Genomic DNA, 17,986 nt, shown 5'->3' with positions numbered 1-17,986 from the left:
GGATACGGCCGCATCTCCCCTCCGCTCCCTTCCTTCTTCCCCTGCTCGCCCAGTTTACCCACCTTCAAGTAATCCTCAAAAGAGTCTCTTAGCTGTTCTGTGTGATGAACAGAGAGTCCTTTGATGGGTTATAGGTGTTCAACTTGTGGTATATTCGGGAGGAGAGCTCAAGAAGACCACCTCACTGCTGCCATTCCTATTTTCCTTCCAATCATATAATTTTTTTAAACCCCTTTTAAGAACCAGGCATCAGAAATACAGAGGGTGTCCCAAAAAAATGTATACACATTTTAAGAAAGGAAAAAACTATTAAAATTATAACACTCAATATATACCAATAACAAACATGAATGCAAGTCATGTGCATACAGTTTTTTTGGCATCCCCAGTATTACATTCAAATACAATTTATGGTGTAGAAATCTTCTGTTTTATAATTGTCACCAATTTATTCACTAATGTCTACAGAGCTCTTTCTATATGACAGGCAGATGCTTGGTACCAAGGATGCATAGACGCTCAGTTCCTCCCCTGTGAGGTTTGTGGTCCAGGAGGAGACAGGTGTTCCTGCTCTAATGCCACGTGCATTTCCATAGAAGTTCTACCAGTTACATGCATTATACTGGTAACATGACAGTTGTATGGCACTTTATGTGTACAATTTCCTTACATGATCTTTTCTGCCTTTTTTTTATTATTAAAGTTTATTGGGGTGACAATTGTTAGTAAAGTTACATAGGTTTCAGGTGTATTTCTGTAAAACATCATCTATATATCACATTGTGTGTTCACCACCCACAGTCAATTCTCCTACCATCACATGATCTTTTCACTGACATTCATTGGTTTTAATACTGAAGGCAATTCTATTGAGAATTTAAATTATTATAGTGTTTCTATTGTATAAGTTAACAAAACAAATTCAGTAACTGACCTATAGCCACACACTTGGGAATCAAGCTGGGTTTGAACCCAAGTCTTCTAGTCCTAGATACCATGCTCTTTCCTCTTCTACACCCTGTGTTGTGAGCCAAGATTGATGGTGAATACGGAGTTCTCCCCACATATGCTATGCAAACAACTGATGATGTACAAAGTGATTTTTTAGGAGGTCCACTCAAAGGAATAAACAGCACTGAATTATAGGGTGAGAAAGTGATTGCCTCTCTAGTTACTTCTTTCAATCCTTTGATTCATCATCGAGCTTTGGTTAGCTCTAGAGTGCCTTTTGCATCTCTTCCAACCAACAAAGAGGACTCAGGCTCAGAACGTAGCCAAGCAATAGAGCCAGGCTGGAATTAATACAATTGTTTTATTTTCATTTATTCACTTTTTCTATTTTCTTTACCTGTGGTAAGTTTGTTGGCTTGCCATTTACTATAATGATACAAAATTTCATTTCCAAATAAATGTATTTAAATGTACAATAGTTAAATTTAAATCCTTAGATAAATTAGAGGGAAATGGTAAGAGTTGAGGGAAATGGTGAAGGTGTTACAAAAGTCACAAAATTTGGGAAGACTTGTGTATTCCTGCTGATTCCCCTGTCATCATCACTTGTCTTCAGGATTCTTGTTTCATCTTGCCTTTCACCTACTTGCCACTTCTCAGTCCGAAAGCATCTTAATAAGATAACAGTTTATAGGGAGCACGTTCAGATTAATAAGGCATTCTACCCAAGATCTATAGTAAGATGATTTTAACATTAATGTTTGATCTGTCTTGAGAGGTGAATTAGTCCTGATGCTGCCAGTAGTTCTGTTTCTCTAAAGTGGTGATCAACAACATATAGAAACTCCCACCATGCCAGGAGTTCTGCTCTGTGTCTAAGCCAAGCTCATGGTTTTGACTTTGTTCAGAATCTCCTACTCATGCCACGAACTAAGACTAAGAGCCAACACTTTCCTCACAAGAAGTAGTCTATGGACTTCTAAAGTGACAGTGTCCAAAAACTTCAATAAGAAATGATGTTTAGCTAAGCACCAGTCAATGATGGATAGCAGCTATGACTCTAATGTAATCATATGTTCTAATTTTCAATAAAAATGTTTGCTTTTAAGAGTAGAAATTGAGGGCTTTCCAGTCAAGATGGTAGAGTAGGTAAACACTGTGCTTGCCTCTCTCATGACCACATCAAAATTACAACTAAACTACAGAAAAACCATCATCAAAAATCATCTGAAGTCTACATGAACTGAAGTCCTACAACTAAGGACATACAGAAGAAGCCACCTTAGACTGGTAGGAGGTTCAGAGATGCTGAAAATGAGGGTATTTAAGGGGCCTCCGGTACAACATCAAGTATACCAACATTCACATCATAGGGGTACCAGAAGGAGAAGAGAGAACAAGAATTGAAAACCTATTTGAAGAAATAATGACAGAAAACTTCCCTAACCTGGTGAAAGAAAGACATACAAGGCAAGGTAGCACATAGAGCCCCAAACAAGATGAACCCAAACAGGCCCACACCAAGACACATCATAATTAAAATGCCAAAGATTAAACACAAGAAAGAATCTTAAAAGCAACAACAGAAAAGCAGTTAGTTACCAATAAGGGAGTTCCAATAAGACTGTCGGCTGATTTGTAAACAGAAACTTTGCAGGCCAGAAGGAATTGGCACAAAATATTCAAAGTGATGAAAAGAAAGGACCTACAACCAAGATTACTGTACCCATCAAAGCTATCATTTAGAATGAAAGGACAGATAAAGAGCTTCCTGAACAAGAAAAACCTAAAGGAGTTCACCACCACAAACTAGTATTACAAGTAATTTTATAGGGACTTCTTTAAGACAAAAAAAAGATTAAAAAAAGATAAAAATATTAATAATCAAATGGTAAAAATTACATATCTATCAACAATTACTTTAAATGTAAATCGAGTAAAAGCTCCAATCAAGAAATAGTGTCACTGAATGGATCAGAAAACAAGGCCTTTACATACACATGCTACCTATAAGAGACTCATTTCAGATTGAAAGATACACACAGAATGAAAGTAAAGGGATGAGAAGAAGATATTTTATGAAAATGGAAATAACAACAACATAAAAGTTTGGATAGCAACACTTATACCAGACAAAGTAGACTTTAAAACAAATGCTACAAGAGACAAAAAAGGACCCAGTAGTCCCACTGCTGGGTATTCATCTGAAGAAACCCAAAACACTACTTTGAAGGGATATATGCATCCATATGTTCAATGCAACATTGTTTACAGTGTCCATGATGTGCAGGCTGCCTGGATGTCTGTGGATGGATGAATGAATAAAGAGGAGGTGGTACATATATACAATGGAATATTGCTCAGCCGTGGAAGGGAATGGGTTCTTGCCATCTACGGCAGCATGGATGGACCTGGAGGGTATTGTACTGAGTGGAGAATGTCAGACAGAGAAAGACAGATGCAATGTGATTTCACTTATATGTGAAATCTCAAGAACAAAATAAACAAACAAAATAAAAATAAACAAACAAAACAGAAACAAACTCATAGATAAAGAGAACATTTTGATGGTTGCTAGATGGGAGAAGGTTTGGGGGGTGGTTGAAAAAGAAAAAGGGGTTACGAAGTATAAATTGGTTGTTACACAGTAACAATATATTATATATTGTACAGTGTAGTATAACGAGATATAGTATAAGGAATATAGTCAATAATGTAATAACTATGTATGGTATCATATGGGTACTAGATTTATTCGGCTGGTAGATGGCAGGGGGGTTAGGGGCAGGGTAGAAAAGGTGAAGGGATTAAGAAGTACTAATTGGTAGTTACAAATAGTCATGGGAATATTAAGTAAAGCATAAGGAATATAGTCAACAATATGGTAATAACTATGTATAGTGCCAGGTGGGTACTAGACTAGTCAGGGGGATCACTTGGTAAATAACATAAATGTCTAACCATTATGCTGTACACCTGAAATTGATATAAAATAATATTGAATGTCAACTGTAATTGAAAAATTTTTAAAGGGTGGAAAAAAGTGGAATAAGACGTTCAAATTTCCAGGTATAAAACAAATAAGTCATGGGTATGTAATATGCAACATAGGGAATACAATCAATAATATTGTGATAGCTTTGTAGTGTCAGACGGTTGCTGGACTTATGATGATCTCTTCTTTAGATATATAATAAATGTTGAATAATTATGGTATACACCTGAAACTAATATAATATTGTATGTTTAATATTTTAATATTTTTTAAATATTTATAGCCATTATACATTTATTATTTCAGTTGTATTATAGTTTTTTGTTTTTGTTTTTTCCTCCCTTCTTCCGCCTCTCCCCCCTACTCCAGTTCAAGCCGTTGTTTCTCAGTCTAGTTGTGTAGGACACAGCTCCCTGGCCTACTAGTATGAGCCTTGCGCACCCCTATCCTTCCCCACACCCCAGGCAGTCAGTCACCAGTTTTCAGTCGGCTGCTCACAGCAGCTCTTGCTGGCTGCCGGCCACTCACACTGGCCACCAGCCACTCTCAACAGCACACAGTAGCCCTCGGCAGCACTCAGCATCCCGTGGCAGCTCACGGCAGCCCACGCCAAACTCCTGTTGCTCCCAGCAGCCCAGCTCCAGGGAGAGCTGTTGTTCACAATCTTAGCTGTAGAGGGCGCAGCTCACTGGCCCATGTGGGAATTGGGCTGGCGACCTCGGCGTTAGGAGCACGGCGCTCCAACTACCTGAGCCACCGGGCCGGGCCAATAATTTTTTTTTTTAGAAGAGTAGAAATTGAACTCTTTGACAGAGTAAACTGAAATCCAATTATTCTTCACTAAACTATTTGAAAAGATATTTCTAACCTTGATTTCAAAATTTCTAAAATAATTCTTCCTTCTAAATTTTTATCTTTAATTGCCATGACTTAGGTACTACAGAGAGAGCCTGGGAATTATTTTGATAGGTTTTATAAATTAATCATTGTCAAAAAGAGAGTCACAAATCTCTCATTAAAATTTCTTTTTCTGTTACACTTATTCATTTCCATGCCTGTCATGTCTAAAAAAGTATCCTTAGATTTTTACTTACATTTGATGAAGCTGATATGCTTGATTTCTGAGGAAAGGGCATTTTAAAACTCACAACTCTCCAAGAAATGCCTTAGAAAGGATGTTTGATATTTTATTAACAGAGGGGCAAGCACAAAACAGCAATAACCCCACTTCTAAAGACTGTTTAGAATCAGTGGGGAAAGAATAGAGCCATAGAAGAAAAATTGTCAGGGAAAAAGTAACAAAAAATGGCAGCAAAGTCAGTAGGATTTATTGTCTTCAAAGTCTCAAGCTTTAATATTAGAACAAGGGCAGTAATTGCTAGTGCCAGTTGAGCACTTACGGTGCCCCAGGTGTGCTGCACCAGTTGAGTCTCCCTGTCCTTATGACCGCCATGTTGTCAGTAGAGAGACTTGCTAAGTTTTCAAATAGGAAAGTGGCAGGTGTCCAGGTGTGGTTTTAAAAGCTCACTCTGGGAGAAGTGTGCAACTAGAGGGCGGTGAAGCAGCCAGTTAGGAAGCTACTGCAATAATGATAACTAGGAATTCAACTTTTCTGGCTGCTCTCAGAAGGAAAGGAGCAGCTACATTTCTACAAAAACATCCATTTGCTCTCTAGATGTTTTAGGGAAGCCTTTTTCCAAGGAGGAATTCTTGCTCATCTCTGAAGATCTCGGCGCCATTAGCACAGGCTCACTGACAAATCACTCTTCCAAAACAGGTGCAGAGGTGGAAGAAATTACAGTTCTCACTCAAGTGATATTAACATCTCAAACCCTGGCAATATCTGCATCTAAGGGGAAATGAAAATTGCTTCCTCTCTGAAATGTGGGTGGCAATCCTAGAGGTAGGACCCAGTCCTAGAGTGATTTAGAGAAACTACAAAGCAATTGAATCAGATATTTTCACCTGCCTTTTAAACAGAGCGTCTTCTTTTTGGTACCATCTGTGACTAGCAGCTCACTGACAGCACTATCGTGATACCCGTCCAATCACTGTGGCCTGCTTAGAGTTTAGGGTAATGCAGTGAGGACAGGCCAGGTCCAAGTTCCAGCATCTTGGCAGAATTGATTAATCTTGTGATGTACACCATGATCAAGAGGTAGGCAATGCCCAACCCAAAAAAGAAATCTTCGGCCAAGTTATATATAATGAATATAAACACTGCCACAAATCCCTTGCAGTCCATCCCCTCCACGACCCCAGTCCTCAGTGCATGATGAGCAGCACAGACCCCAGAACCATCTAGAAGAATGAGTCTGAAAAGGCAGCCTTTGAGTTTCAAACTAAGAAATATCCTTCTTATATTGGGCCCTTGAAATCCCTGCAGGGGCAAGTGCCAGGGAACCAGGGACTCCCCCAAACTCTCAGCTGCCTCTGCAGCATCATGGGTGAGAACTTCACATGGAGGCAGTGGACCCATCCAGCCCTGAGAAGGCATCCTGGACTGAGGAGCCAGGGCACTGCTGGGAACTGGGGCATCTTGGTCATTAAGTTCTCTTCTAGGGCACAAAGGGAGGAGGAATGCAGGCCAGGAAAGGGTTGAATATCCCCAAACAGCTGCTCTCTGCTCGACTGGAACTCACCCCAATTATATCATAATAACCCCCTTTTTAAAGCTGCCTTACTGTGCACCAGTCTCAATAATTCCACAGAATATTGCCCTTGTCTGAGGAGAGTTTAGCAACAGCCAATTCTCCACGGTTACCGCCTTCACCACTTTTTCCTCTGTCACTCAGTAGAAGAGTCATATTTTTCTCTCTGGCCACTTGATCAGTGGTTTGCATATGTTTTTGCTTGGATACACTTGAGGGGTACGCCACGTCATTAGCGAGAGCTTACTACTGCAGTGATTCTGTAGGTGGAAAGAAAGGGAGCTTTGAAATTGGGCAAATTTTTAAAAAACAGGTAGATTGAGGGTCCCTCCGGGGTGCACGTGGCTCACATCCCTGGGAAAATCACTGCACAGATAGTAACGTGCTGTGTGTAACTGATCAGGCTTATTCAATAAAGAGGGGAAACCAGAAGTGCTTGGCGGCTTACGACCCACAGCAAGGGACCTGAGAATGTTGCACGCACAATGCAATGCGGTGGACACACAGTCACGTGTCCTCAGCCAGCTTTGCCGCCAAGTGCACGGAACACTGGGTTCAGAATTGCACGGCCTCAGTTCCAGGTCCCAGCTCTTCTGCTTACTGGCTGCATAATCTCAGGCAAGCCACTTCATGCCTTTTATTCACAATTTCTTTATGTAAGCAACAGGAATAAAAAGACTTACCTGAAGGAGCTTCAAAACCCATAAGCATATGATACAGGAAATGTAAGATAGTGCCCTAAAAAGTCACTCATTCAGAGTAATATTCAACAGAATAAAATACCATGATCTAAAGCTCCGCCAAACATCAGGGGGAATGTTTCTGGGACAAAAACATCGCATAATTTTGGGGGCTGCAAACCTCAATTTCATTATCAAAAGAGAAAGAGATGTCAGGTGAAGGAAGGCAATGTGACAACTATTGCCAAGATCATCACCCGCCGGGATCCTGCAAAATAGAAAACTTCTGCAAAATTTGGAGTTGGATTAAGTTGCAATAAAACGTGATCATCTGAAGTGCTGAGATGGATTAGCAGCTTCTTAAAAATATCAGAATGTCCATATTTGGATTTCGGTTGGTTTAGAAACAACACCGTTTGTGTGTCTAGAATCTTGTTTGTGCCCAGCCCTCACTGCTTTTGTCCTTAAAGCGTCACGTGCTCCCTTGGCTGACTCTGTGCAGAACATTGGATAGTGACAGTGACTGGTGACTCGTGCTGCCACTGGGTCTGAGCTTCTGAGGCGACCTTCCTATCGGCACTCCACTCGGGCCCGTCAGGCGATTTCAGGTGTCTTCAGTTGCTTTAGTACAATAGCAATAAATAGCTTATATGGACCTAATAAAATGCAGCTCTTGGAAGAACCCGGAGAGAAGTATGAGCAGAAAACAAAGAGTTCAGAGACTTTGCATGCCCCAGTGAGTTCTTCTTCCTTCTTTCAGGGTGAAGATCTTAGTCATTTTATGTGCATGGTTTTATTCATCTGAGAAAGGGAGGGAAAATTCCATTTTAGAAGCTTCTGAAAAAACTTGACCCTGCCCTGCCTGAAAACACACGGCACATTTTGTGTAGCCTTGACCTGCATCTTTTTCTTCCTGGCAGCTTTTCTGTTGAATAGAATTTTTTTCTCCTTTTTTAATATCTGGGAGCTGTGGCATTTTTAACAGACTGTATCATTTTGGAGTAATGTTCTCTTGAGGTGGGCAACCGAGATGTATAATTATATCCTGCGGAAAATGATGGTGGTATGAGAGGTGGGGGAGGAGGTGATTGAATCACAAAAGCATGTTTCCTATTCAGAAAAAAATGACTGCATGAGGGATGTTCGATTTCCTTCTGCTCTGTGCCCATGGAGAGTGCAGCATCCTAAAGTGGAGAAGTCATTGGTATTCACTGGAGCTTGCCTTGTTTCATTTTTATTGTTTCGGAGACTTATTACTCTTTCACAGTTGTTCCCAGGTTTGCTGCCTTTTCTCAGTATATATGAGCTAAGGTAGTCAGAGGAAACACTTTAATTACATTTTAAGTAGAGTTAAACCATAAGTATATTTATGAAAATTCTAGCAGAAGGTACAGTGAGACCATTAACTCAAATCCCCAAAATGCATAAAGTGTTTTTTTCATAATAAAAAGTCCATAGTTGGTGTATTAAATTGTATCTGCATATTAAAAATCTGCCCTAAACACTAAATATTGCCTAAATGTGCGTACTATATTTAAAATCCCTCCTATAAAATGTGTACTGGGATCATGGGCCATCACGGTCTGTCTCCCAAGCTTGTCCTTACGTGGCTGCTCCCAGGATGGGAAGTCAGTCATCAGATGTTACGCGGTGATTTTTGCCATGTTTCTTTCAGTCATCACCTCTGCTCTCTCTGTCGGCCTCTTTTTCAAAGTCACACCTGTGCTTTGGTTGAATTTGATTTTCGTGAATCTTCATACTTTTGTCAAGCAAAAATTTGAGAAATTAAGGAGGAGTTAGAGGTTGTACTTAAACTTGAACATAAAAGTTTGTTTCCGGCATAGGGAAATGTAAGAGCAGACAAGCAGAGTATCCCCGAGCGGCCAGCAGCCAATCATTGGCACATGCTTAGGAGTTTATCTAATTCCTTTCGGGAACAGAGTTCTCTCTTACCTCTAGGCTTCAAAATCTTGTTGGCTTTACTTCCAACAAATCTGATAGGAACCGCTCTTCTCTAAATACCACATAAATTATGTGGCAATTACTTATTTCCCAAGAGTATTGGTTCAGAGTTGAGTTCTCCTCAAAGTTCTCCTATCTTCTTGAAGATAAAGAAAAAATCACTAAAGAACCTTTTGTTCATGCCCAAAGAAAAAAATGCACAAGAGAAAATTGTATAAAATATGTGTTGATTAATTTGATTAAATTGCTTAATTTATTAGAAGATATTTAAAAGCCAAAAAGGATGTGACATAGGACATAGTACAATGATTGCTAACTAAAATTACCAAATCTTCCTCAGGCATATTTTGCTGGTGGGTTTCTTAGTGACCATCTGTTCATCTCATGGTCTGCCTAAATAAATACATATATATATATAAAGGAGGTGGATCACAGGATAGTCAGGAAGGCAAGTGTGTCAGGAGAACAAGGGATGGAGGAAGCACCTCTGCCATCTCTGGAGCCGCATGTCTGTGCCAGGCCTCGCTGTGAACCACACAGGAAGCAGTATTCTATAGCACTGGCGACCTGCGTTCCTGCCCTATTATTCTTGCTTAGAATTCCCAAACCAGAATGCAACCAAGGGCTCACAGTGAAAAAGACCCATATGTCTGCTCATTCCAGCACTATCTACAATGGCCAAGATATGGAGGCAACCTGGGTGTCCCTGAATGAATGAATAGGTAAAGAAGAGGAGGTACATATATACAATGGAATAATACTCAGCCATAAAAAAGAATGAAATCTTGCCATCTGTAACCACATGGATGGACCTAGAGGGTACTGTGCTGAGTGGAGTAAGTTAGACAGAGAAAGACAAATGCTATATGATTTCACTTATATGTGGAATCTAAAGAACAAAATAAACAAATAAAACAGAAACAAACTCATAGATACAGAGAACATTTTGATAGTTGCCAGCTGGGTGGGGGTTGGGTGTGTGAAAAGGGGGAAAAGATTAAGAAGTACAAATTGGTAGTTACAAAATAGTCATGGGGATATAAAGTATAGCATAAGGAATATAGTCAGTAGTATTGTAATAACTGTATGATGTCAGATGGGTACTAGATTTATCAGGGTGATCACTTTGCAAGTTATATATGTGTCTAATCACTGTGTTGTACACCTGAAACTAATATAATAATGTGCGTCAACTGTAATTGAAAAATAAAACTATTATTAAAAAAAAAAGACCCATATGTCATTCACAGCTTCTCTGAGTGCCCAAGGGTCCTAGAGCTATAGATAAAGTTTTATTTTCTAACTCGAAATGTAAACAGTTGACTTTTGTCCTACTTTAGGCATAAGAGGGAGTCTGAAGTCTAAGGTAAATATTTTCTCAGATATTTTCAGTATGCTAAATAGAAAGCCATAACATTTAAAACTGGGTCCATCTTAGAGTTTTGTTTTTTTTTTAATCTCCATATCAAAAGGAAACAAAAGCCAAGTTAACTGATCCAGAAATTCCTCTTTCCTCTTTCTGGGCTCCCCATAGGCATATTACTTATTTTCCAAGCCAAGGATAAAGAAAGACACACGGGCTTGATAATGCAAATGTATTCATACGGAGATTGGCTACATAATTGCAAGCAGAACTGTTCCAGAAAATGAAAGACTCAGTCACCATATTTGTAGGGAGTAAGCAGACTACGGATGGCACTAGTCATCTGATCTTTTTCTTGGAACAGCTCTTTTTTCGTTTGTTTTGCTTTTGTTTAAGGAAAAAACACATTTTGCCACTAAAGTGACTCATAATTCCTGGATAGGAAGCTGGGGAGACTCCTGGCAAGAGCTCTCACTTCTGCTATTGCTCTCCTGCTGTTGCTTCCCTGTAAGGAGATAAGAAAATTTCCTATTTTGTAAAAGTAATCAACAGTTAAACGAAGTTTACTTCACCTCTCATATTCACGTATTGTAAAACTTCATTTAGAAACAAGGAGATATGATCAAGGCATGAAAACCATCGTTGGTCCTGTGTATTTAAGGTGATTTATTTAAGGTGATTCAAAGCCCTTATCAGGGTAGAGATGGTACAGAATGATCGGTGGATTAAGAGTCAGAAACTGTTCAATCTGACCCAGGTTGGCCTATTATGAGCTGGTGGTGGTCTTTCTGCATCTCATGTCCCTCCCTGGAAAGCAAGGAGGCCGTCCCTCGGTGTCTGATACTCGTGAGGATTAGGTGAATCAAAGGACTGGTTCATTCTGCAAGCACTTATTGATACCATAATTAGTGCTGGGAAATGGATAGCCCTGGGGCCCCACCCTTATGAAAACATGCTGGAAACTACATGTAGTCCCAAAAATGTAAGGAGATGGATTGTCGTTTCATTGTTGATTTGTGTCTGTTTCCTGGTCATCAGTTAAATGAAAACAATCAAATTAAAATAACTTTTTAAAAGCAGGGGCAATTAGAAGGCCTCTGATTATCACAAATGTTAAAGAAACACAGCTGTGATGTGAACACCAGCCTCCACAGGAGAGCATCTATTTTTCAAGAATGGGAAGAGACGCAGGTGGCTTGGTGTGGATTTGCCTCAGGTGACCTAGCAACACTGTCTTTTACTAGTGGAACAAGTGCTGCTGACTCTAATCCATCATTGACCCCTCCCCTCCCTTCTTCCCTACACACACACACACACACACACAGTGATAATGTTAACTAGTGGCCATGGATCTTCTGGAAGATGTCAAGCTCTCCCTCAAACTGACTTACCTTCTTCATGTTAAAAAAAAAAAATCTGAAAACTTTCAGATGACTGGAAAAGACAGAGGGAAATGAAATTGGTAATTACATCACCACAAACTCAGAGTAGAATTAAATTGTTATATGAGAAGTCAAATAATAGTTATTACTCAACAGTAAAATAATTGTCATTCATAGAGTAACAAAGACACTATTCAGAAAAAGAGTATGACTTTAAAATCCCTAAAGCTATTTTTAAATGCATATTTTATAGCAGAATAGAAATTACATGTCTGAATAAGTCCCCTGACGATATAATGGTCTTGTTCTAGATTAAATTAACTAGTGCGTTTACTGCTAGTATTTCTATTTACTGAATTTATTAATAACCTGAAACTGTTTTTACTTGTACAGTATTTTCCCCTTCAATTAGCAATGTATGCTGTGGCTCTATTACTATAGCTATAAGTATATAGTACATTGGATCCTGATCTGCCCCCCCATGTTTTTTTCCAAATGATGAATATAATGTAAAAACTATTATGATAATAAGGTATCAATGATGATCGTGACTAAGGCACCTTAAATTACGATGACTAATTTAAAACTGTCACCCTTATGCTTGTGGTGTTACCTTTTCAGAAGCTCTTGCGTATCGTATATTGCTGTGTCCTCCTCGCTGTTTTGTTGCGTGGAAGTACTGGTGCAGGATAATGCGGGGTCAGGGCTCTTTTCCAACCAGCTTCTGATGAGTACTGACCTATACAATATCAATATACAGCAGGTCACGAAGGAAATGTAGGCATTACAACCGTGGCAAAAGGAAATCTGCAAACTGTGGGTATGCAGGTTTTCTAAACATTTGAACGCCTCACACACTTAAGCCTCAGAAGTAAAGTTTTCTTTTGAGATCAATGCCACACAGACTGTCCCAAATACCGAAGTTGTTCATTCTTTCAGTAATTAATCATCAGATTCTTACCATGAGGCATAGGCTCTGTGCAAATAAATATGACGACCACCCGGTCCTGTCCTCAGGGAATCCACAGTCTGGTGGCGGAGACAGTAGAATGTGCTGAGTACCATCCACTGCATGGTCAGGTGTGTGTGACATGCAGGTGGGCAGGGCTGAGCGTGTGGGCTGTAAGCAGGTGTGGCCTCCCTACTGCAGCAGTACTAAGGAGCAGTTTAACTAATAAGGCATAACTGGGCCCATAAAAAAGAATAATAAATGGTTTCTGTTGAACCACAGACTAATCACTAAGTATTGGTAATTGGTGAAAATGACCAAGAGGGCCAAACACCACTGCTGGAATGGAGATTAGGGAAGTAAACAACAGCTTCAGATCTAAAGAGAGAATTTGGAGAGCCATCTGGAGCATGTTTGAGGATGTGAGTTCCTAGCCCTAAAGCATTTCAGAATGGTGCTCATTCATCTGCTCTATCTATGTCGTCTTCCTTCTTTTCTCCTCTTATTTCCCAGTTGGTGCCAAGAATTATAAGAATAGCTGTGGCAAAGACAAGAAATCAGTTTTACTAAACGCTTCTTGCTACCATCCTTCTCATTACCTCCTCATATAGTTGACCACATGAAGGTAAAATGGAGCGTAGACTAAAGTAGAAATAAAAGTCCCAGATTTTTCTTTCACTTGTCAACTGATAACAAAGGACATTTTCATTATAACTTGAACAGAAAAAAAATATATATCTGACTAATAACAGGAAGATTAAAGACCCTGGGAATAATAATGCCAAATCCTTAAATAAATGGACATCTAAGCTCCGTTAAAAATGAAAAGAAAACTCTAGCAGAATTTATTACAGGATTTTAGCCTTGAAGTCATGAAGTCTTAGCTTACCGACTTTCATAGTTTTAACCAAAAATAACTTTCCTTCAGTTAGCAATTGAGAAGAAAAATGAAAATTTTTTATTTCTTAGAATATTGAAAATGGTAATATAATTCATAAATAAATTGAGAGAGCTGTTCAATTTTTCTTTATTAAATATTAAACTAGGATAAGGATGAATACGCAACCATTTTTTAATGGATTGGATTGTACAGATAAATTGTGGGATTACTCTTCAGCCCCATCCATGTTTGTAACATATTAACTAAAGGAAAACAAAAAGCTGAAATATGTAAGGTACAAAGTACTTCAATAATCCATTATCTCATTCCTGCAAAAATTCCTTTTCCTTCTTGACCCTTGTACGAATTTTTTAAGAACATCCTTGTCGTGCGGGGCGTCCGGCGGGGTCTCTGGTCCCACTCCCCACATAAGAACGCAGGACATGGTGAGGCCAAAAAGGAACACCCACGGAGCCATAGGTTTGGGGAGCCATACCACTATACTGTCACTGGCGGCAGGGTTGGAGACACAGGAACCAGGAGCAACACAATTCTCAACCCTCACTGTGCTGCTTACAGACTCAACCACCATCTTCTTGCTAGCTCCCCCTTTCTTTTTTTTTTGCTAGCCTAGCCACAGCAGTTATATTCATGGCTAATGGCTCACTGATTACAGATGACGGCCAACTAGCCACAGCTGATGGCCATTTGATCACAGTCGATGGCCATTTACTACCTGAGCCAGCACCTTTCTATGTGAGGCCGAGAGCCTGGAAACTGCTTTTTGGGGCTCTGTCCCCACAATCCTCCATCGTTAAGGTCCTTTGTTTATTGCACCAAATTGTAATTCTTCGTTTCACTTTTCTCTTTCTTCCAGAGCTTCTTTGAAGGGCAGTCTGCACCATGGGACTCCGCTAAGAAAGATGAGAACAGAATGAAGAACAGATATGGGAATATCATTGCGTGTAAGTGTTGATAGTGTGATTGTGCTGTGGTATAACTTTCTTTTCGCATCTGCTAAGATTGACCACCAGCCTCATGTGGTGAGAATTTACAGTGCAATTACTGCCTTTATCCTGCTGAAGAGCTGGTGTCATGTCCATATTAAAGAAAGGAAAAACTACCTACATGCCCCCACTACATCAATGTGTCTTGCTATCGGGCTAGTTTTACTTTTAGATTTAAGGTTTGGGTAACACAGGTAATGTCAAAATGCTGAGAAAGAAAATGCATTTTAGAAGGAGAAAACATAATAGTCCTAATGTTTCCCAGCTGCTACCCGGGAAGGAATAGAATAATGATGCAAGGAGCTCAGAGTCCTCTGCGAACATTAACTCATTAATCCTCCGGACACTTGGGTTAGGTAGGTCAGTAATAGCCCCATTTTAAGGACAGGAAACTGAAACTCAGAAGTTAAATGATAGTCCCGCTATCACAGCACTCATTAGCAAAAGAGCTAGGTTTATATCTCAGAAATTCCCGGTTCCTGTGGAACTGAATGTTACCAATCCATAATGCCTTGGACGGTTTTTAAATTGAGCCCAACCTCATTAATGTTCCGCAACGATGCGGAGACGCATGGTAGATTGATGGGCCTCTTTCTCCCAGGGCTGAAGCCATCCATCCCCCGCATTAAACCGCTCTAAGTCATACGCACTGCACCGAGTCCTGACAAGGTCCTAACAGAATTAATACTGTTTCTAAATATACGTAAATTAAAACAATAACAACTACAAAGTGTGGGAATAGACCTGGAGAGCATCTAGCTCATCATGTCTTACAAAAGAACAATCTTGAATGGTTTGGACAGTCCAGGGGAGCAATATATTAGCTTTATTGATTGTGAGAGTGCAGTTAAATTGTATGTGCCTGAGTTAACATTTCTTAGTAGAGCAGTGGAAAATCTGTAGTACCATGTTTTCCCAAAATTAAGACCAGGTCTTATATTAAGTTTTGCTCCAAAAGACGCATTAGGGCTTATGTTCCGGGGTTGTCATCCTGAAAAATCATGCTAGGACTTATTTTCCAGTTAGGTCTTATTTTCGGGGAAACACGGTAGCACTACCCAATAGTATGCTCTGTGATTATAGAAATGGCCTGTGTCTGCACTCTCGGATTCAGTGGTCACTCACCATGTGAACACTTGAAATGTGGCTAGGGCAACTGAGGAACTGAATTTTGTCTTTGTTTTTTTATTATTGAACTTCTTATTTTGAGATAATTGCAGAGCCACATGTAGTTATAAAAATAATACAGAGAAATTGTATATGCTTTACCCATTTTCCCCCAATGGTAACATCTTGCAAAACTATAGCATATAGTATATAGCATATAGTATGTAGTATATAGTGTACACTGTATAGTGTATAGTATAGAGTTTATAACCGGAATATCACCATTGATACAGTTAAGTACAGTGCATTTGCATCACAAGAATCCCTGATGTTGCTCTTTTAGAGCCACACCCACTTCCCCCTCCTTAATCCTCAGAAACCACTAATATCTTCTTGATTTCTATATTTTTGCCATTTTGAGCGTGCTGTATAAATTATACATTATGCAACCTTCTGGGATTGGCTGTTTTTCACTTGGCAAAATTCTCTAGAGATTCATCCTGGTTGTTGCATATATGAATATTTCATTACTTTTAATTATCAAGTAATATTCCCTGGTATAGTTGTACGTAGCTTTTCAATTTTTTTATTAAAGTGTAGTTGATATACAAGATTACATGAGTTTCAGGTGTACAATATAGTTACTCAACATTTATATACCTTACAAAGTGATCACCCTGATAAATCTAGTAATCATCCATCACCATACAGTTACTACAATACTACTGACTATAATCCCTATGCTGTACATTATACCCCCATGACTTATTGATTTATTTAATTATTTTTTTCAATTACAGTTAACATTCAATATTATTTTATATTAGTTACAGGTGTACAGCATTGTGGTTAGAATTTATATAATTTATGCAGTGATTCCAATTAGTCTAGTATCCATCTGGCGCTCTACATAGTTGTTGCAACATTGTTGACTGTACACTCTATGCTATACTTTACATCCCCAAGACTGTATTATAACTACCAATTTGTACTTCTTAATTCTTTCACCTTTTTCACCGAGCTCCCCAGTCCACTTCCTCTCTGGCAACTATCAGTTTGTTCTGTATATCTATGAGTCTGTTTCTATTTTGTTTGTTTATTGTAGATTGCACACATAAGTGAAATCATGGTATTTGTCTTTCTTTGTGTGACTTATTTTATTTACTATAATACCCTCTAGGTCCATCCATGTTACAAATGGCAAGATTTCATTCTTTTTTATGGCTGAGTATAATCCCTATGCTGTACATTGCACATATGTACCACATTTTCTTTATTCATTCATCTATTGATGGACACCAAGGTTGCTTCCATATTTCGGCTATTGTGACTATGCTGCAATGAATGTAGGAGTGCATATATATTTTTGAATTATTAGTTTCGTTTTTTTGGATAGAAATCCAGAAGTGGAATTTCTGGGTCATAAGGTAGTTCTATTTTCAGTTTTTTAAGGTGGGAACCGAGTTTTAAATTGTACTTAATTTTAATTGTTTTGAATTTAAATGGTGTATAAGACTATTGGCTCCCAAATTGGGCAGTGAAGATCTACAATATTAATTTAAAAGAAGAAAGGGGGTGTTGCATATAATATGAACCTTCCTGATTGAGCATGCTCTGTTTTCCCTTCGGCCACTCATAAATCCAAACCTCTGGCTTTGTGGGTGACAGGTACTAGCTTAGAGTGTTTTGTTTGTTTGTTTACTTAGTGCTTCATTTGGTTATGTGAGTCCTTTTTATTTTTTTATTTTTATTTTTTTAAAATTTATTGGGGTGACAATTGTTAGTAAAATTACATAGATTTCAGGTGTACATTTCTGTATTACATCATCTATAAATCCCACTGTGTGTTCACCACCCAGAGTCAGTTCTTCTTCCATCACCATATATTTGATCCCCCTTACCCTCATCTCCCACACCCCTCCCCCCTTACCCTCTGGTAACCACTAAACTATTGTCTGTGTCTATGAGTTTTTGTTTCTCATTTGTTGTCTTGTTCTTTTGTTGTTTTTGGTTTATATACCACATATCAGTGAAATCATATGGTTCTCTGCTTTATCTG

The 17,986-nt window shown here is 39.0% G+C and overlaps 1 protein-coding gene across 11 annotated transcripts in view; it reads left to right on the top strand.

The window, feature by feature from the left end:
• Window positions 1-17,986, top strand: part of PTPRM (protein tyrosine phosphatase receptor type M) — a 799,491-nt gene that overhangs the window by 659,861 nt on the left and 121,644 nt on the right. For all 11 annotated transcript variants that reach the window (XM_033087233.1, XM_033087234.1, XM_033087225.1 and 8 more), the window contains one exon: window positions 14,691-14,778. In XM_033087233.1, coding sequence (XP_032943124.1) covers window positions 14,691-14,778 — 88 coding nt within the window. The remainder of the gene's footprint in view (window positions 1-14,690; window positions 14,779-17,986) is intronic.

This window comes from Rhinolophus ferrumequinum, chromosome 19 (assembly GCF_004115265.2).
Source record: "Rhinolophus ferrumequinum isolate MPI-CBG mRhiFer1 chromosome 19, mRhiFer1_v1.p, whole genome shotgun sequence".
In the NCBI taxonomy this organism is placed as follows: Eukaryota; Metazoa; Chordata; class Mammalia; order Chiroptera; family Rhinolophidae; genus Rhinolophus; species Rhinolophus ferrumequinum.
The sequence above is the reverse complement of the archived record's forward strand: the minus strand, read 5'-3'. Positions and strand labels throughout refer to the sequence as shown.